Source organism: Macrotis lagotis, chromosome 3, assembly GCF_037893015.1.
Source record: "Macrotis lagotis isolate mMagLag1 chromosome 3, bilby.v1.9.chrom.fasta, whole genome shotgun sequence".
NCBI classification, from domain to species: Eukaryota; Metazoa; Chordata; class Mammalia; order Peramelemorphia; family Peramelidae; genus Macrotis; species Macrotis lagotis.
The window spans coordinates 255937060-255957775 of NC_133660.1; the positions used below are offsets into that span (position 1 = coordinate 255937060).

General features: G+C 37.4%; 2 protein-coding genes across 8 annotated transcripts in view; one reads left to right on the forward strand and one right to left on the reverse strand.

Moving 5' to 3' along the window:
- The window catches only part of DNAJC24 (DnaJ heat shock protein family (Hsp40) member C24), a 58220-nt gene extending 38778 nt beyond the window's left edge, over positions 1–19442 (forward strand). For all 3 annotated transcript variants that reach the window (XM_074230430.1, XM_074230428.1, XM_074230429.1), the window contains 3 exons: positions 2149–2287; positions 14786–14854; positions 15884–19442. In XM_074230430.1, coding sequence (XP_074086531.1) covers positions 2149–2287; positions 14786–14854; positions 15884–16014 — 339 coding nt within the window. In that variant the 3' untranslated portion in view covers positions 16015–19442. The remainder of the gene's footprint in view (positions 1–2148; positions 2288–14785; positions 14855–15883) is intronic.
- The window catches only part of IMMP1L (inner mitochondrial membrane peptidase subunit 1), a 114348-nt gene continuing 111391 nt past the window's right edge, over positions 17760–20716 (reverse strand). For all 5 annotated transcript variants that reach the window (XM_074230427.1, XM_074230424.1, XM_074230425.1 and 2 more), the window contains 2 exons: positions 19507–19617; positions 17760–17937 (listed from right to left, as the gene is read on the reverse strand). In XM_074230427.1, coding sequence (XP_074086528.1) covers positions 17869–17937; positions 19507–19617 — 180 coding nt within the window. In that variant the 3' untranslated portion in view covers positions 17760–17868. The remainder of the gene's footprint in view (positions 17938–19506; positions 19618–20716) is intronic.

The following is a 20716-nucleotide window of genomic DNA, read 5'->3' on the forward strand; positions in this document are numbered from 1 at the left end:
TGTCTTTTGACTTTTTTTGTATCTCTAGGATTTGGCATAATAAATGGCACTTCAGGTAGTTAATAAATATTGATTGATTATTAAGGTAATTGCCATAATTCACTGCTTTACTTTGGCAGAAATTTGCATTATTTGTGCTACATGGCACTTGTAATCATTTGTATGATTTTTAAAATACTTGATGAAAGGATCAGCAAAAACATCATTAATTTGTGAACATATAAGCTGAATACACCAATGTGTTATGAACTCTTAAAAATCAGTGGAAGATAGATTGAAGAAATTAGAAATATTTTTCTTGGGGGAAAAAAAAAGATTTGTGAGGGATAAGACCGAGATATTCAAATATTTGAAAAATTGTATTGAAAGAGAGGGATTATCTTTATTTTGTTTTGACTCAGACGATAGAATAAGAACTCATGGGCAGAAGCTATAGGTTGGCAGATGTCTGGTTAATATAAAGAAGTTCCTGATAGTTAGAGCTATCCAAAAAGGTTGTCTCCAGGAAAATAAGGAGTTTTCCCAGCACAGGAGGTCTTGATGGGGAGACTAAATGACTGCTTGTCAAGAGAGTTATGCAATTCTTTAAAATTTCATGATTCTGATTATGTGGTTGCTTTTTGCTTGTGCCAGAAAATTGCTTCAGAATGGTTAGTCTTTTTTTTTTAAAAGGTTTTTGCAAGGCAAATGGGGTTAAGTGACTTGCCCAAGGCCACACAGCTAGGTAATATTAAGTGTCTCAGACCAGATTTGAACCCAGGTACTCCTGACTCCAAGGCCAGTGCTTTATCTACTACACCACCTAACTGCTCCTGGTCAGTCTTTTAAAAGCATTTGCAGTGGTCTTGGGGAGAGCTGTTGGGATTTCCTTCCTTCACTCTGCCATCTTGACTCTGCTTTCGGTTGTTTTTTCCTTAAAAATTTTATATGAAACTACAAAAATTTCTTAACCTTTCCCCAAACTCTGGAGTTTTTAGTTTGAAAATGAAAACCTGCTAAATATCTTTTATCAGATGACCCTTCTAGGACAATTACTACGCAGATCATTTTAAACATATATTATTTTTAATGATTTTACCTTACAGAGAAACTTTACTGCTGTGACTGTTAGTGTGGTTTCTAAATTCATTCTAATTTCCAATTTTTTTTAAATGAATCTTGACTAGCGGGATAACTTTTCTTCATTTTATTACTATTGGAAATCTGCAGGCGTGTTATCTGCCTTCCATATGGGTGCTTCTGAACTGAAGGAGATAGATAAGAAGGAAAAAAGAAGAAAGTAAAGGGAATTAGAGAAGGAGGTGAGAACTGAGGAAGCAGTAAAAGAAAAGAATGATAGAATGGGACATTAGAGGATGAAGAGCACAGTGATCCAGCACTGGAGAGGGAGAAAAGTAAAAAACCGTATTTGTAGCAGGTTGTAATATTTATTTAACCTAAGCATGCAGTGATCTGAAGAGCCTCCTAAAATATTGTCCATAAAATACAAAGAAGTAGATTTAAACTGAACCAGTGAATGTCTTTCTACTTATGTTTTTGTTAATAATTTCTTCTAAATTTGTTTTTGAATAAGCCATCAGCTTACTATTTTTAATGGTCAGTAATCTATAGCTCTTAAGATTAAGTAAAGATTTTGAAGAAGTAATTTAAGAAACCTGCTTCATTGTTGGAAAATGAGATGTAGTTTTTGTCTCTATGATAGTTGAATCTCATTTAGTCTTGCTTATGTGTAAGTAGCCGAGTTGTGGTCACTCTGATGAATTTGTTCTCATAAATGCTTTTTGTAAGTGTCCCTCCTGCCACTAGCCAACCCCATCCTTTTTGTGTTTTGTTAATCTGCAAGTATCTATTTTTTCTGTTACTTGGTCTCCCTGGATAAATTATCCATGAGACCAGTGATTCCATGAGCAAATCATCCAGAAAATGCTCTCTTCACATTGTGACATCCATGCCACCGGTGGGCTTGTAGCTGCTGCAGCAGACTGTCTCACCTGGCAGTAGTCTCTTGTGCCCAAGACTATTGTCTCATTTCCTTTGGCATCTTAGTTTTCTTCATCTCGTTGCCCTCCTTGAAATCAACCTTAGATTTACTATTGATTTCCCCCTACCTGCCCCACTCAACTTTCCCCCCCTCTTTTTGATCGGCAGTACCATCCAGACAAGCAGAGCGCAGATGTGCCAGCAGGAGCTGTGGAAGCGTGCGTGCAGAGGTTCATCGAAATTGATCAGGCGTGGAAAATTCTAGGGAACGAAGAGACCAAAAAAGCGTATGACCTGCAGCGGCGCGGTAGGTCCCCATGAAGTGCTGCTAGCGGTGGTGGCTTTTGAAGGAGGGTCTGCACCCTTTCTGAAGGATCATTTCCCATTGTTGCCATTTTTGTAACAAATTATTCTTGCCTTCTTTCCTCCTCCATCATTGTTTTTTAATTACATTCTATTCTTAGTAGTGATTACTATGTATATGTTGGGAAGCTAATAGAACTAACAGGAAATTGCCACTTGCATAGCTTTGGGAATTGATTTTTAGAATGTATGAAATTTTTAGCTAAACTCTTCCTACTTTATATATTACTTTGATAATATTTTAAAAACCTTTTTCATTAAATTCTTCTAATTACTTGAATTGCATACTGTGCTATATTTGATACCATTTTAGGTATATGAACTGTATAATTAATGTCTAAAAGGAAGCACTGTATAGGATAATTTTATAAACACTTCATAATTATTTAAGTACTTTTTTCATATGCTTTTGGTCTTATTTTAGGCTAGCTTTTCATAATTTATCCTTAGTGTAAACTGTTCTTTAGAAAATGGTTTCAAGAAATATTGTGGAAATCACATTAACAAGGCAGTTCCAGCACATTTTTTTTTATGCATCTCAGAAAATAGTTCCTCAAAACAGCGACAGGCTGTTGTGAAAAAGAAGGGGGAAATGTAGGTCAGGTTTGTCACACATGGGCTGCCGTTACATGAAGTGATAGGCTGTCTTGTTGCTCTGGCCGCGGGATAGGAGTCCCTCAGCCTTCCATTAGAACCTTCAGTATCCTCCCTCCAAGCTAATGGGGGGGAGTCGATAATAGTTTGCTGCCTGTGGGGAAAATGCTCAGTCACACTCTGCAGTAATACACCCCATTCAGCATTGACGGGTAGCCACCAACACTTTGCAGTCTTCTGATAAAAGCCCACTGTCTCTCTAGCTTATTGAATTCCCTTCCATTATACCAATATTGGCACACCATCAAACCTGTCTCTCCCAGACATTTTAATTCCCCTAGTGCTAAGATTAACAAAATTTAGAAAAACAAAGGCTTAGAGTAGTCCATATACAACATTATAGGATGAATTAATGCCGTAGTCCAAGCCTTCAAGTTTATTTTCAGCATGAATTGAAGTAAAAGTACTTCATAAGAAAATTGTGTTAACAGTGGATTTTTGTGACTGTTATTGGTCTGATTAGCTTTCTGACCTTGGTCAAATCACCAGATCTAGTCAAGCTCCCTAAGACTTATTTTCCATATTGGTAAAATGAAGTGTTCTGATAATCTTGAAGTACCCTTTTTAGCCCTAAAATTCTGTGATTCTGTTGAACTTACTTGATTTTGAGGATTATTAAGAATTTAATTACATCATTGCTTAGATTTTCATAATTAACTTTAAGGAAACCCTGAATCTTGTCCATTGATATGTGTATTCATATGTGGTCATCTCCTTCCTTCTGTAATTTCTGTAATTTCCTAGAGCAGTGGTGGAAAAGTAAGCAGTGTTTCCATTTATGTCTGTCCATTTAATGCCTGACTTTTGGCCCTGAAAATCAGAGTTCACATTATTTAATAAGCAGGAAAAAAGCATTGTCCAAACACAACTTAGATGGATAGGTATGCTTTGGTTCACAGACACCACCCAAGTCTTCTGGATGCCTGCCTTCTCTCCAGATCTATGGTGCATCTTTACAGTATGGAAGACAGTAGTGGCCATTTTGCTTACATCATTCATGTAAAACTGCACCCCTAAGACTGCCAGGCGTGCACTCCCCTTAGCACTCAGCATTTTTGCCAGTCCAAAACATGTGCCCTGTTAACAGCATATCAGTGAACTTTGACTAGAAGCCTGATCAGAGACTCACAAGATGGAGATTAGATCACAGTGAAAAACAGGAGGAAAAGGAGTTAAAATGAGCAACAGACTCCCAACCCTGAGTGTCAAGAGGTGATCAGAAAATAGATGATCCAGTTTTCCTGGTTTTGTTTTGCTTTCTGTCATTCTCAAGGCAAATATTAATTTATTTGAATTTGGTAGCTTTGAAAGGTTTCAGTGGATTGAATCCAGTATACCTTAGAGTAGTAGAGTTTATTAGATTTCTTTATATATTTCACAGGTTTTTTTTAAGATTCTAACTAATTTCTGAAAAAAATTCTAGGCCGATGTAAAATAAAAGAACTTTGTGTTTAGTTTAGGTAAATGCTGTAAACCTTTAATGCTTTAGTGTAGAAGTCACTTGTGAAAACTGTACATTTTTCATCTGTGAGGTTATCAAATCTGGTTTGTCTAGAAAGGCAATAACATTTCTCTTTTCTTGGAATTTTAGAAGTGTTGATCTCATAGGTATTTTTATTACACAGGTAGAATAAATGAATATAGTAATAATCAGTGCTGTAATTGGTTAGTAAACACTTAATGTCTCCTCTGTGCAAAGTGTCTGAGATACAAGAAAGGCAGGACATCCCACAAAAGGAAGCAGGGGGAGAAGGCAACACCAAGGAGATGTGACTCACCAGGCTTAGTCTATTTTGCTGGATGTTCAGATTTCCCAATGAGGAGGCTCCTGGAGCATGGTGGAGGAGTCATTAGAGTCCTAAAGTAGAGTGGTGAGTGAGGAGACTTGTATCCTTAGCCCTCTCTTTAAACAGAGGCTTTGGAGTTGGTAACTGCCCTCCAGTTCGAGGGGCTGAGGATCTATTGTAATGAACATAATAGAGAGCTCAGTAGGGACATTGAGAGGTGAAGTGACTTCCATGGCTAGGATGCATTAGAAACAGACCTAGATTAAGTCAACACAATTTTGTTATTTTGTGCCAACAATGTACTAAGGTCTAGCGATGCAAAGGAAAAGAGAGGGCTTGAGCAATGGGAGAAACTCAAAAAGGGGAGAACCTGTCAAAGCAAAATTATCCCAACAGCATTCCAGGATGAAAATGGGAAGAGGGCTACAAAAAGGAAAAATAGATCTATTTTCTCCATCAAAGATTATGGAACCTACCACCACAGCCTCTTGGGTGAACTGGAACCAAGGGACCAAAGAGGGAAAAAAAAGAGCCAGAGAGGATCAGGTGTGCAATGCAAGAAATATGGACTGGAACTGATACAATTGAGAGGGAATCAGTTTACAAGATACTTTCTTTCAGGGTTGGGGGAAAAAAACCTCAAATTTATTATTGTTGTTTTTAAGACAATGAACATGAAAATTAAGCCCTACTGATCTTTTTGTTGACTTCCCCATCCATTCTACAAAAAAGGAAAGAGAAGAAGGAACACTTATTTGCATAGTGACTACCATGTGCCAACCGCTGTGTTAGGCACTTTAAAAAGTTATTTTGCCTCAGATACTTAATAGTTACCTAGCTGTGTGACCTTGGGCAAGCCACTTAACCCCATTGCCTAGCAAAAACCAAAAAAAAAAGTTATTTTATTCTCACAACAGTCCAGATTGATGCCACTGTTATCCCATTTTATAAATGAGGAAACTGAGGCAAACAAATTAAGTGATTTGCCTGAGGTCACACTGATAGTAAGTGCCTGGGACCTGGTTTGAACTCAGATCTTCCTCAGATCTCAAAATGCAGTTGAATGGATATTATAGAGCTTGTTACAGAGTAGTTATATTTGGGACAAGTAATACAGATTGACAGTGAGCTGGGTTCCTAATTTTTTTTTTTAGGTTTTTACAAGGCAGATGAGGTTAAGTGGCTTGCCCAAGGCCACATAGCTAGGTAATTATTAAGTGTCTGAGACTGGATTTGAACCCAGGTACTCCTGACTCCAGGGCTGGTGCTTTATCCACTGCGCCACCTAGCCTCCCAGGGTTCATAATTAAAGGGAAAAAAGAGCACTTTGATTGCTTTTGGGACATGGAGCACTTTTATTGAACCCAAACTTCTTACAACAGCAATGACCTATCATTTTTTTTACAAAAATATTACTGATGTTTATGACAGCAAGTAGAACATCCCTGTGTCCAAAAAACTAAAGATGAGGATCACACAGAGAGAGGTCAGTGGAAAAGTGAGTGTGTGAGCAGATCCCAACATATAACCAATAAGAGCCTGAAGAGAAACATGAGCAAAGGATGTCATCAAAGGATTTCATGACAGGTGGAAGGTAGGCTGGTCATGTGGTAAGGATGAGGGACAGCAGGCGCACAGCCTCAGACTATGGGGAGAAGTTGAGCAAAGTCTGTGGGTAGACACTTTTTGCCTCCACCTCCAGTGGTAACTTTACAGACAATGTAAAAGAAAGACAAACAGCATGGGCAGGCATGAGTGGGTTGTGATATCCATTATTGCAAGGAACTCCCAATTTTGAGATCACAAATCCATTGTGTATTCACTATAAGGAAAAAGTGCAAAGTTTTAAAATTAGTATTACAGAAGTCTTAAAAGCTAACCATGATATTCGATTCAAATATGTACATAAGATTTTTTTCTCCCCATTGATGATCATCCATCTGCTCTTTTCCCCAATATCATAATTTTATCTGTAAAGGAGGGGTTCTTGAATAAAATAAAATACAAAGGATCACAAAGAAAATCAGTCACATTGAGAGAAATTTTATTTATTTGTTTGTTTATTTATTGGGGGGGGCGGTGTCATGAGGCAGTAGGGTGAAGTGACTTGCCCAGGGACACACAGTGTCAAGTATCTAAGGCCAAATTTGTCCTCAGGTCCTCCTGACTCCAGGGTCAGTGCTCCCATCCATTGTGTCACCTTGCTATCCCTTAGATAATACTATTTTAAAAGAGAAATAGAAGTTAATGAATCTTATGTTCAGAACTCCTGTTCTTGAGTCAGTTTGCCCAATCCTATCAGGCTTCAGGACCTTCTCACAAGAATCACAGAATTGGAAGGAGCTACCAGATTGTTCAGACAACACATAAAAGGATTTCCTATTTTCCCCCAAAAGTAAGTGATCACTCCACCTCCAATCCCTAAATCAAAAAGACAATTTTTAAATAAAAATCTCCTTCCAATCTCCTTCCTGAGAAAGAAAAAAATAAACCTTGTTACAACTTATATCGTCAAGCAAACAAATTTCCTTATTGTCTGTGTCCCAAAATAAAATTTTTCTGTACTCCCGAGTCCTTTGCCTTTCAGGAGGTAGGTAGATAGTATCTTTCCATGAGAGTCCTCTGTAATCCCGACTGGATATTACCTTGATCAGAGTGAACTACTGCCTACAAATATGCCTGTGTTTTTCTCATCTTTGCACTAATTCTTGTATCTCTGTTGCCCTTTGTTGCTAAACTCAAAAAGACCATCTACAGTAGATGCTTCCACTTTCTTTCCTCTTATTCTTTTCCAGGTTCCATACTATCTGACTTCTAACCTCTTCATTTAAGTGGATCTGCTTTCTTCAAAATTATAAATGATCTCTCAATTGCCAAATCCAGTGGTCTTTTGAAAGTCCTCATTCTCCTTGACCTTTCTGCAACGTTATCAGTCACCTTCTTTTGGATGTTCCCCTTTATCTTGGTTCAGGATACCCCTCTCTCCTGGTTCTCCATCTTCCTATATGATGGTTTCTTTTGTCCCCTTTGCTGGATCCTCCTCCAGGTCTTGCTACTAACCTGCCAAGGACCCACATGACTCTCTCCCAGACCCTCTTTTTCCTCTCCTTCCCTCCCCTCCCCATCTGTCTCTAAGCTACTTCACCTGATAATCTTATCACCAACCAGGGCTAAGTAGTAACAAAAAGTAGGAAGTGGTCAAGGGTGAAACTTGGCAATGGCCTCCAGTCTAATAGAATTGTCTCAGGCATATCATAACTTATTCAGGCATTCCCTAATTGGTGGACACCCCTTAATTTCTAATTCTTTGTCACCACATTAAGAATTGCTATAAATACATCATATCTCAAAAGTCTAATGCAGGGGCGGCTAGGTTGCACAGTGGACAGAGCACCAGCCCTGGAGTCAGGAGTACCTGAGTTCAAATCTGGCCTCAGACACTTAATAATTACCTAGCTGTGTGGCCTTGGGCAAGTCACTTAACCCCATTGCCTTGCAAAAAAAAATCTAGTGCAATTTTAAACCTTAACTGCTTAGAATAAAATGTTAATAACTTAACCTGGCAAGACTTAAAACTACTAAGACTTTGGGGACACAAATGTATTTTTGTACATCATTTATTATAATTTATATTGCTTAGGTCAAAGCCCTTTCTTAATCTGTCCTTCTTCCCCTTTCTCCCTTTTCCATCCTGTTTCCCTGTTGATTAAAATGTGTCTCTGTATCCAGCTTCAGGTATATATATTCTTCCTCCCTTTGACCAATAACAATGAGAGCAAGGTTCAAGTGTCAGCAACTACCCCCTTGCTCCTTCCTCCTTGTTTAGATGGACTTGTACTTGTGAGATATTTTTTCCTGACTTTTCTCTCCTTCCCTTACACCATACTCTTCTCCTGTTTTTCCTTTCTTTTCTTAAGATCATCAAAAAGTAAACACGAACAATCATATAAAAAGGGATAAACTGTTTACCTTCTAACAGGGAGCAAAGAGGGATTCTAATTAGAAGAGCAGTCTTGTCTTGACACATTAGTTTGTTTCCTGGGCTCATTAACTTCTAGTAATTCTACCCAATCATTTTTTTTTTATGTTTTTTCAAGGCAAATGGGGTTAAGTGGCTTGCCCAAGGCCACACAGCTAGGTAATTATTAAGTGTCTGAGACCAGATTTGAACCTAGGTATTTCTGACTCCAGGGCCGGTGCTTTATCCACTGCACCACTAGCCACCCCAGCTTCTAGTAATTCTAGTTGTATTTGTGTCCAAATTGTTTTTGTCTTTTTTAATAATAATGCTTAGGAGTAATTTTCTTCATCTTGCTTAGTGTCATCATAATAACTTCTTGTTGTTGGGTTCTTTTTCTATTGATTCATTCTTACAATCTACTTCCTGACTTCAGCCTGGAGGTTTCTGGAAGGAAGGTTTCCACTGCGCCTGCTGCTCATTTCTTGGGGTATTGAGAACTGCCTTACTCAGGTGGTTGGGAATAGCTCAGGCTGGAGACTGGTGAGTTTTCAGTGGCCAGTGGTGGATCCAGGACAGACTCCTTGAGGCTCAGCTCCCTAATTTCCTGACCTGGGTTAGTATAAGAGCAGGAGAATGGAATGGCAGAGCCACAGATTTCTCTTTGCACTGGGATTCTAGCCTTGGCCTGAGAGCTTCCTCTGGACTTGAAGCTGGGATCCACTGGGCTGCTGCTGCTTCTCAATTTGTTCTTTGCTCAGCACGTGGCCCAGGACTCTGTTCCTTGCCCTGAATTGCCATGCCAAGGTACAGGCCCCTCCTCAAGGAGCCCCAGATGAGGCATCCAGAGCTGGGGAGTGATACCTGCCTTTGGGTAGGTGCCTAAAACAGTGCCACTTAACTGCCTCTTCATTTCACCCAGGTCTCAGAGATACCTCTGATGTGCCTTCTCTTAGATTCCTAGTCTTTCTTGTTTGTTACCTAAACTCTTGGCATTGGGACCTAGGCATTTGTGCCCATGGAAGCTGGTCTGCCTGCTAGTTCCTTCCTTGGATTTTTGTCTCCTTCAAACCCCTCTGTCCCTCAACTCCTGTTTATAGGATCACAAATTTCAAGCCAGAAACTCTCAGGAGCCACCTGCTGCACCATTAAAATATGAGGAAATGAATCTGAGAACTTGAGTGATTTTGCCAGAGGTCTCCCAAATAATGTGTGTCAGAGGTGGGATTTCCTTAACTATAAAAACCATTGGTCCATCTCAAAACTGGCTCCTTCAGCTACTACACAGGGACAGATTTTGTGTGTGTGTGTGTGTGTGTGTAGTGTGTCAGGGTGTGTCTGTTGTGTGTATTATTCCTTCTTGAACTCAATAACAGTTTGTATATATTTGGTGATGGGTTGTATTGCAATTTTTAAAAATTACATCTGAAGAATTGCATTCATTGAATTTTAGACTCTAGAGTTGGCATTACCATCAAAAGCTTGGCTATTTTAGTTTTTTTTTTTTTGTTGTTGTTTTTTTTTTGCAAGGCAAACAGGGTTAAGTGGCTTGCCCAAGGCCACACAGCTAGGTAATTATTAAGTGTCTGAGACTGGATTTGAACCCAGGTACTCCTGACTCCAGGGCCAGTGCTTTATCCACTGCACCCCAAAGTTTGGCTATTAATGACATCTTGCTTGCTTTGATTGAGGTGAATCACATTCAGTGGAATTGATAACAGTTGAATTCTTTTAGCTTCATATTATATTACAAATCCAGGCTAAATTGGAAGTGACCAAAAGTTGTTTCCTTGCTGCATTGCACTGCTTAGTTAGGTGAAATCTGAGAAATGGATTGATCCTCAATTCATTTCCTGATGGAGTAGGGAAGTCCCTGGCAATCAGAGGAGATAAGAGTTGGCCCTTTGTCAGGGTGTTCATCCAATGCAGGCCGTGGGAACTCAACCACCTTCGTTGTCAGAGCCAGGAATGAACATTACTATGGGTCAGGCTGGATCCTCCCTTTTTAAAGCTGTAACTTAAAAGAAAGAGATCACAATTCTTGCTGCTTAATATAGTACTTTTTCATCAGAATTCAATTCTTAAGTCTTAAAAAAAAAACCCTGCACTTTTCCCCCCCAAGTTCATAATTAAGCTACAAGTTGTTTGTGATTTTTTTTAGATTGTGGAAAACTTTGTAGCTGTGACTTTTTTTTACATTCAGCTGGGTGAGGATTACAGTGCTTTTATGATTTAATGAACAGGTTTCAAGTTAAATGTTGCCTTGCTATGAAGTTCTTTCTAAAGGGAGAAAAAGGCTTTTCTTTAAACATAAACTTGTCAAGGACAGTGAAAGTAACCATTTTCTTCAGACCTTTTAGTGAGAGATTTAATTATGTGTAGTTTAATGAATTGTAAGAATGACAAATCTCAAGAGTATTTAAAATAGTTACAGGTTGCTGACAGTTGGTTTTTCAAGGAAACTCACCTTCCTTAAATACTTGTAGGTAACTTAATTATTTGAAATTCATTTTAAATAATTTTTAAAAATGTACAATTCCAAATCCAATAAAAAGGTGTTTAATAGACCAGTTGCTAAACTAGAAAACTGTGGATATACCAATAATCTAATATATTTAAGTATTGAATAAAGACAGGCCTTCTGATGGACTTTTTGTTCATGTTAGGTTTATTGAGGCTTTTCGGCTCTTCCCCCAATAATGTTTGAACTTTAAGCATCCCTTCTCTTAAAAAAATTTAACTGTAGTTAGAAAGTTTAAAAGGATTTGATAGGGTGTTTGTTTAGACATCGAACAAAGATTTGTTTTAGAAATTTTACATTCATTGGTTGGGGAGAGACTAGTATTACATTCTGTTTCATCTAAGGAATAAGAAATATTTATTGTATCCTAAATGGAGCTGAAAAACCCTTCCTCTTTCAAAAAGTTGTGAATGACCCAGCGAGGGCTCTAGTAAGCTTTACTGAAGCAAGCTGCTAATAGTTATTTAATGTTATTCTTCAGCCTGAAAGAATCTCTGTAGATTTTTCCTTTTAATCTCTTTGAATTGCAGGCTCATAAACCTCTCTGATGAGCCCTGCCAGTGTTTTCTTAGATCCCACTATTGAGACAATGGAGCCACTGAATTCTTTCACCTCTTGTTGTCAGACAAATCCAAAGAACACAAGGTCAGGAGGGCCTGTACTTGTAAAGACTGAAAGATTCTTTTTCAAGTAACCACATAAATTATTTGATTTTTATCATTATCTTCTTTAGGATTCTTTCTTAAGCTATAACACAGAGCTATCAAAATGTAAGCAATTTGGGGGGTTTCATTTGCTAAATCTCCAGCTAACTTCAGTCCGCAGTATGTGTTTTGAATTTGAGTGAGCAAAAATATTACCCCATGTTAAAAGAATCAAGTTCCTTCTAACTAGTTGATTTTGTCATCTTATATTTATCAGTTAAGATTTCAGAATGAAAATTTATATAAATCATAGCCAGAACAGTGATTGTTTTTTTTTTAAAAAAAATCATATTTGAAAGATAATTTAATGGAGAGCTTTGAGATGCATTAGCATTTTCCTTTCTGTTTGAAACTGAAAATTATATAACTTTAATGTTCCACCTTCAGTATGGTTTATTATTAAATGTTTCAGTAGACAGTCAGCATCTTCTGTTTCACAAATGCCACACCTGATTACTAGATGGTTATCAAAGTTAATTACCGGTTTAGTGTAAGTTGTTGGATGAGTGTGGGGTGAGGGGAGTTGAGGGGCCATGGTGGGATGATAATCAGGTCTTCTAATTACAACTCCAATAATGGACCTGGTTGATCACTATGGAAAAACCTATTGATGTGTTTATTGGGGGAAGTTGCTGGCACTCCTATTCCAACAGATGATCTTCTGTTGTCTCATTAGCCTCATCTTCTGTTTCTGTGTTCCCACTTCACCCATTTAATGCCATCCTCTAGGGATCCCATCTTTTCCTGAAATAACCACAGTTCCCTCTCCCAGCATTTCTTCTTTCACGTTATTTAAAGATGAAACTGTTAGTCTGAGTGAGCTTTCTGAACCAGCATTCCCCAGCTGACACATGATCAAGTCTTGTGGCCACAGATGTTAAATGTTCAGATATAAACAAATTATGCATGTGCTTCATAACATTGAGATGTAGTCACAGATCATGGAAAAGAACGATGACCTATTTTTATTAGCTTATTCAATTATTATTATAGAAGCCTCCACTTATGTTTTAGTTAAAAACTAGAATTTGTTTTAAAAAATTTTGTCATGAGTTAAAAATTAAAAGAGAGGAAAATAATAAGTGTTAAATCACTTTTTTGAGTAGGTAAAAAAAATTATAGCAAGAATACAGTGTTGTACAACTGAGTAATAGTAGCTTCCCTCTGGAGTTAGTGGGTATTTTTAAAAAATACAGACTATCAGAATAGGGATATGAATGGGTTAATTGTCTCATAAAGATGTGTGATTAATAAATTACAGGTGTTCAAAACTAGGTTAACCTAGTAAGGTTTTTATTGATCTTCTCATTAGCTCTAACTTGTCTGTTTTGCTTTAATTGAAATCATCAAAACTGCTTCAGTTGTACATTATTCCCTGGGGGTTTATAGTGTGAATTTTGGGGTAAAATTAGAAGAATGCTTTAATGTTATAGAAGATGGCCAGGAATATAAACAAATTGTTAATTAATAAATTGCATTTTGAAAAGAATATGAATGTTAAATGCTAATTGTATTTTTCTGCCATTAAATTCAAGTAAAGTGTTCCTTTTCTACCTGATATCAAACTGCCCCCAGTACTGTATACTGGTACCCCAGACACAAAGGTGGATGAGTAAATCTTTAACTCTCCCTACCCCCATCTCCCAGCCTCCTTTAGTGAGTTTCAGATATTTTACAATTTGATGTTTGAAATAGTTCAGATTTGTTTGCTGTTTTAATTAGAACTGTCAAGCTGAAGAGTATCAAATCATGTATTCTGTTGAATGTGGAAATTAAATTGTTAATATTTTGTTTTAAAACTGTTTAAAAAATTTTTATGTGCATCACAAAAGCCTTGGTGAGAATACAAGGGTAAAAGGACACTTGGAACAGCAGTTAAGCCCTATTGAAATGGGGAAGCCACTGGGCAGGGTTCTAGAATGATAGAATATTTGACATACCTTAATGAGAAGCCATAGTGAGTTCAAAATATTGTATAATCTTTTCATCTACTATAAAATTGTGTAATTCACCAATACATTTTGAACAGGCAGTTATTAAATATAATTAAATTGCAAGCACTCACAAAATGGAACAAAGGCAGGCATTCTCAGCTGCTGAACAAGAGGTAGACCGGAGGCACAGCTGAAGAAGTCGTGGAGGGATTGTACTTTCTTTTTACCGTTGCTTTACCAGCATGCTGAAAACAATGTGCCTTTTAAAACAAAGTGCCTCTCCTCTGCTCTACTGGAGCTCCTTCCATCAGGCCTGGCCTCGGTGGGACACCAAGGGACAGGAGACAGGACAGGGTCAGTGCTGAGAGTCTGCTGATCCATGACTCAGTTCTTTGGGAATCTGAATTTTCAGCATTTTCCTCCCACTAGTCTTGGATGTACTCTTCTTAGCTGTTATTTCAGACTTGATTCTACAAACATTACTCAACATGCATTCACATAAAATGAGGCATCAGTTGGTCAGCCAACAGATAGTTATCAAGCACTAACGAAGACTGGCTACCACTGCCCACAAGGAGCTTCCATTCTGTCGGGAGAAGCATAAATGGAACACTGTATGATTATGGGGTTCCTGGAGGGGTAGGACAGAGGGAGACAAGGCCCCAAGAGGATGTCACAGATTTTACAGACTATCTGTGACCCTCTTCTGGACTCTTCTGATGTATGAGTTTATTTTAGCTCATTTCATGGGGGAATTAGGCTTGTCTTTCAACAGAAAACTAGAGCTTTAAGCTTATCCATGGAAATAGGGTCCTGATTAGAATTCTGGTGTCAGGTTGCTTTGTATCATTCTTGAATCATCACAGCTGATTCTTGTTTTGCAGAAGATGCACTCAGAACTGTGGGACCAGTGGATGCCCAGATCCACTTTGAAGACATGTTATGGAATAAAGGTTGGACAGCATTCTTTTTTCCCCTTTCATTAAATTCTTTTAAGGCCCTGGTGATTGTCAAAATGGAAACTGGCATCCAATTGATTATATTAATTTGATTTCAAAAATATCCTAGCTTATTTTTCAATACTTGAGTGTTTTATTTCTAATTAAACTCTTGTAGTGGTGGCTTTTTTGAAATTCAACGTACAATTGTATTTCTTGGTTTCTATTTCATATATTATTTTTTTCTTCTAATTAAATGTCAGTTGCATTACCCCCCCCCCCCTTGCTGGGGTAGTTGCAATTATTTCCACTGTCTGCATAATACAGTAAACGGAAGCAATTTTAACTTTTCAAACATTTCCTTTTTTTTTAACTAGGGTTTGTTATTTTTATTTTATTCATGCTCAGGTTTTTTGTTATTTTTTAAAATATATTTTGTGTCAATCTATTTGTTCCTGGCAATTATGTTTCATAATCTGTTGGAACTTTGATAACTTTTACCTTTCAGTTCTGCAGATATTCCTTTAAAACCAGCAACTATGGATGTTTATGTTGCTCCACCATGTTTTTTAATGCCAGAACTTCCTTTCATAGATTAGAGATAGGTAGCCAGAACCCTTTGTTTTGTAAGTTATACATTTGCATATTCCAGCCTTCTGTTTGTACTGGAGTCTTATACTGCCTTTCCTGGAAGGGACTGCCCTCATCCAGATTGCTTGATTTGCCCCAATGTCCAGGGTGCTAGGCCCTTAAAACAGGGAGTGTGTTTGCCTTGTTTACATCATGCCAGACATTGAGGTAGGAGACAGACTAGGATGCTTACAAAAAATGATTCCCAGGTTCCAGGAGTATTCATTCTCACCTTTTTGCCTGAATTCTGGTCCACTTTTTTTTCAGTTAATGTTTATTTAAATTTATCTTTTCTGGGTTTCTTTCATCTCCTAATATAACTAACCAGTGTATGGTGGCAGACAACACTAGTGTTATTTTAAAAGGCTATGTAAGCATTTAAAACAGCTCTTTTTTATTTTGGCTTTTTTATAGATGATCAGTGTTTTACTCTTAGTTGCCGATGTGGTGGAAAATACTGTGTTTCCAAGGATGAAGCTGAAGAAGTTAACCTGATCTGTTGTGATACATGTTCACTAATTATAGAAATTGTTCAGCACAGCTGAGATTGTTCAGTACACGGAACTGTAAAACTCTTATGTTCAGTCACGTTGGGGAGGCAGAGGCTTTGTCCGTTGGAGAAAACATCGATTTCAAGTAGAGCTGAGAAAAGAAGTGGGAGTCCTTTTGTCCATTGGAAATGCTGCTGAAACGTCAACTCAAATACTGTTTTCAGAGTTTGCCAAGAAAATGTAAAATTGGCAAGCAGAGCCCACCCCCTGTTTAACAAAACATGAATTTAGCTACTTGGTGAATTCCCATAGTTAGAATTTTGGTGCCTTGTTTTGTTCTCTCTTCTCCATGAGTGGAAAAGGTTTTCTTCCTAGAGCCCAGAAATAAATGGAAGCAGTGGGTACCAGGGGGTGTCTTGAAGTTGGGGCTTTGCTCTGGGAATCCATCTGTGCCACTGCTCTAGAACTTCGCTCCCCACATAACTCACAGGGCAATTAGAGGGATTAATGAAGTGGAACCAGACATCCTACCAGGGGAAACTCTATATTCTTTGCATATAAACATTTTGTAAATACAATTTGACCTCAGCTCTCTCCAATTTTGAATATCTGATTAAAGAAGCAGCATCATTTGGTAAACAGGACCCTAGATTCAGACCATAAGACTTTATGTCATTTTGACAAGATCTGTGGTCAACATTTAGAGTCTCTTGAGACCAAGTCCTTATTGGTAAAGGCCTTCACATGGACTCAGTGCTTGGCTCTTGGTTAATCTTTCTAATGCGGATGCTTATGTCCTTCCTTTGCCCACATGAACAGTATCCATCTACGTTACCTACAATAGTGATGTGGTTGTTTTTTTTTAAGATCAAATGAAATAAAGTACATGAAAGAATTTTTAAACCTACAGATCTATAAATATGAGGTCCACCCCTTCCATGCTGAAACAAAGAAATGGGCATAAGCTGCAGTGTAAGCAATTCATGTTAGTTATCCAAAATTAAGCACCTCTTTGGGGGAGATGTGAGGGGGAACGATCATCTGTAGTCAGGCTTCATAACGGTGTAGTACAGAGAACCAGTCCAATCATGCAATTTAGGTAATGGGTATTTATGGTTTCAATAAATCATTTTAAATGGGATTTTTTAAATTATAAAAACATAGCTTTGCTGTTTTTGTTAATTTGGAATAATACAATGTTATTGGTATCTTGAAACCAATATTTATTTTCTTGTCCTATTTCTTACTTTATAATTGTAAATTTCATAGATGTCACTGTAACCATTAAACAGTTTTATATTTCTGTATATTTAGTGTTCTGTGTGTAACACAGGTCAAATCTCATTTTGGAGAATCCCAAAGGATTGCTGAAATTCTTTTGTTCTTTTTGTTGAGTAAGTGGGCCAAACCTGGGACTTGGCAACCTTTATTATGGGAAGTTTCTGTTGTAGCCAGATTTGACCTGTAATTAAAAATAAATGGTCACCACCCTCATGGTTAGTGTAGCCAAACCAAAGCATAATTGAGAAGGAAGAATAGAATTTCTTTGGCTGGGTCTACAGAACACATAAAGTCCAGCTGAAAAGTAAAAGAACTAAGTCAGTGATCCAAACACCAGGCTTTCTAGGTCACAGAAAATACCAGAATGGATTTAATCTTTTCTTTTAAATCTACAAATTTTTACTTTGGGGGTGGGGGAATGGAAGAAGGAAGGGAGAGGAGAGTATGTGTGCTGTGTGTGTAAAACTTGAGTAATAGATTATTAGACTCTTCTGTTTCGCTCCTATTTGAAAATAAAATTCAATATCAAATATTTTATTTATAAATACATGGTTTCAGTGACTTAGTAAAAATGTTTCTTGAGGAACACGATATGATAATGAAGTGATTTGGTTGGCTAAATGCTGACTACTCATCAGAAAATCTGTGACCATTGGGGCTGTCACGTAGAAATCCAAAATCATTCAGAGGCCAAATCTGTAAAAATGAATTGCAATTAAAAACAGTTAATCGATATTATACTTTTCTGTGAAGTTAAAGAAATATATTTTTTCATTCGTTCTTTTTTCTTATGCCCTACAACTAAATCTGTGCCTCCTTTTTTTTTGTGGTTTTTGCAAGGCAATGGGGTTAAGTGACTTGCCCAAGGTCACACAGCTAGGTAATTAAGTGTCTAAGGGTGGATTTGAACTCAGGTCCTCCTGACTCCAGGGCTGTTGCTCTATCCACTGCACCACCTAGCTGCCCCTGCCTCATTTTTTTTCCATCAAAAAATATTATATTGGTAATCTTTAAGGAAAATAGCCCATTTTTTTATTTCCTAGGTCCATTTTACCATAACTATTTTTTGGGTTTTTTTTTTTTGTAAGGCAAACAGGGTTAAGTGGCTTGCCCAAGGCCACACAAGCTAGGGAATTATTAAGTGTCTGAGACGGGATTTGAACCCAGGTACTCCTGACTGCAGGGTTGGTGCTTTATCCACTTAGCCACCCCTACCATAACTATTTTTGAAAAATACCCAAGGAAAAAATTCCAGTTCAAAACCTATGTTTAGGGGTGGCTAGATGGCGCAGTGGATAGAGCACTGGCCTTGGAGTCAGGAGTACCTGGGTTCAAATCTGACCTCAGACACTTAATAATTACCTAGCTGTGTGGCCTTGGGCAAGCCACTTTACCCCACTGCCTTGAAAAATCTAAAAAAAAAAACACAACAACCCGGTGTTTAGCGTCTCTTATGCTACCTTTATATATCTTTTATCTTGAGATATAACAGAAAATTGTTAGCTTAAAGTAATCTAGATCTTTAGACAGCTATATCCTTTTTCTTGTGACTAATCCTCAACTATTCAGTCATTTAAGAGATATTTTTGGACTCAACCCTGCCTCTAGTAATCATATCTATCTTTTTCATACATATTGCCCATTACAGAAAGGGGAGAAAAGATATAAATAAGGATAATGGCTTTTTTCTTTCTGTATTCAATAATGACTAGAACTCTTAGGAGAGCTATGCTTATGGTGTTCTTCCTTTTTTTAGGCTTTTTATGCTTAGTCAGCCAGGGCCATACCTGAATCAAAATTTGCTTATCTAAAGAAGCAAATAGCACATATACAACATCAGAACATTTCCTGACTTCCATTATTTCCTGAATATTGATACTCTGGAGGGAAAAGCAATTTGCTAAAATGCTGTCCTTTTGTGATTTAAATTGAAGCTTGCTTCAAGGTGGTAGATTCTATTTCTCATTCACCATACTACACACTAAGGTGACTTTTGTTCAACTATATAAAAATTCTTATGCTTAATTACAGGGGTGCAGGGAGGAATCGAATTGTTTGCACATTAGCTGTCCTAGGATGAGCCACAGTGACGTCCGCTCAACTCTTAAGGCCAATGAGTTTACGTGTTTCCTACAATGTCATGATACTACTTACAATGTTAAGTAGCTTTAATAAAAAAAATGCTTAAAAATTAACCACTCCAGTGTGTTTTCTTTTTCTTATAAGCTCAAAAAGGTAATCAGTGTTTTAAAAAGTAAATTATACCTTTAAGCAAATACGTCCTCTGATTAGTCCATATGGAATAGGTCCATAGTACCTAGAATCTGTAGAATTCTGAAGATTATCACCCTCCAGCCAAACATGACCTCTTGGTACCTAGAGTGGAAAACAAGGCACCCCCCCAACAAAATCATTATATTAAAAAGTAAATAGAAATAGCATTTCTGTTGGTACAAATCATCCTAAAACAAATTTTGGTTAAAAAGCATACAGTTTATTAGCTTAAGGGATCAATCTCCTTATTTACAAGATAAAATTAGTTTTTGATAAAATAAGATGGGTTGGGGGGGAGACTTCAGTTAAAAATAAATCTTTATCTATTTTTTGTCATATATCTCCAAAACATTAGTTTGTTACACCAAACACTGAAATGAAGTTATAAAAGGTTTCAGCAATGTGACAGGGTCATTAATTTAATAGATTTCAAAAGAGGTCATTAAAATGTTGACTGAAAATGTGCCCTCCTATCGAAGTAACAGCATGAACAGGGCAGCCACATCCTCATCAACATCCTGGGGCCAGGACCAAGGATAGACCTATTAGGAGGCCCATGATGAACCAAATGGTAATTGATTGTGACATCAATTACCATTAATCTCATCATTTTATAAGACTGGGCTTGTCAAAGTTCTAATTAAGATCACAGTTCCTTCTGTGTTCAGAAAGGATCTACAACACAATATATTGCAATAATGACCATCACAAATGGTTTTAATACAGAAAATTTGCAAAATTAATTATGGTGGCCTTACATTACACAACAAAAACCTTTTATTTCCTATATGTCCTTTGCATTGACTGTTATACACTGTAGGCCTTTCTCATAGAAATCAATGACAAAAGAAAAGAAAGTCAGCCAGTGAACAAATCAGCAGAGAAAATAATTGAGCACATAGAATATGTAGTGATTTCTAAAAATGTCTGTTCTGCAAAAATGAAACACTTCAACATGAATAACTGTTAATCAAGCTTTTATAAAAGGGAAACACTGCATACAACTGACTTGCAAGTTACTGTATGTATTTGACTACAGCCTTTAGGAAAGAAACGAACTGGTTGGATGAAATTTAATTTTCTTAGGGAGGAATTTTGTTTCATTAAAAAGAAACAAGGATTGCTCAGGAGAATTAGTACTTTGATTTAGTCTTTTACTTATGAATAAGGTAAAGAAGTATGCCCCTCATGTTGGCAATTG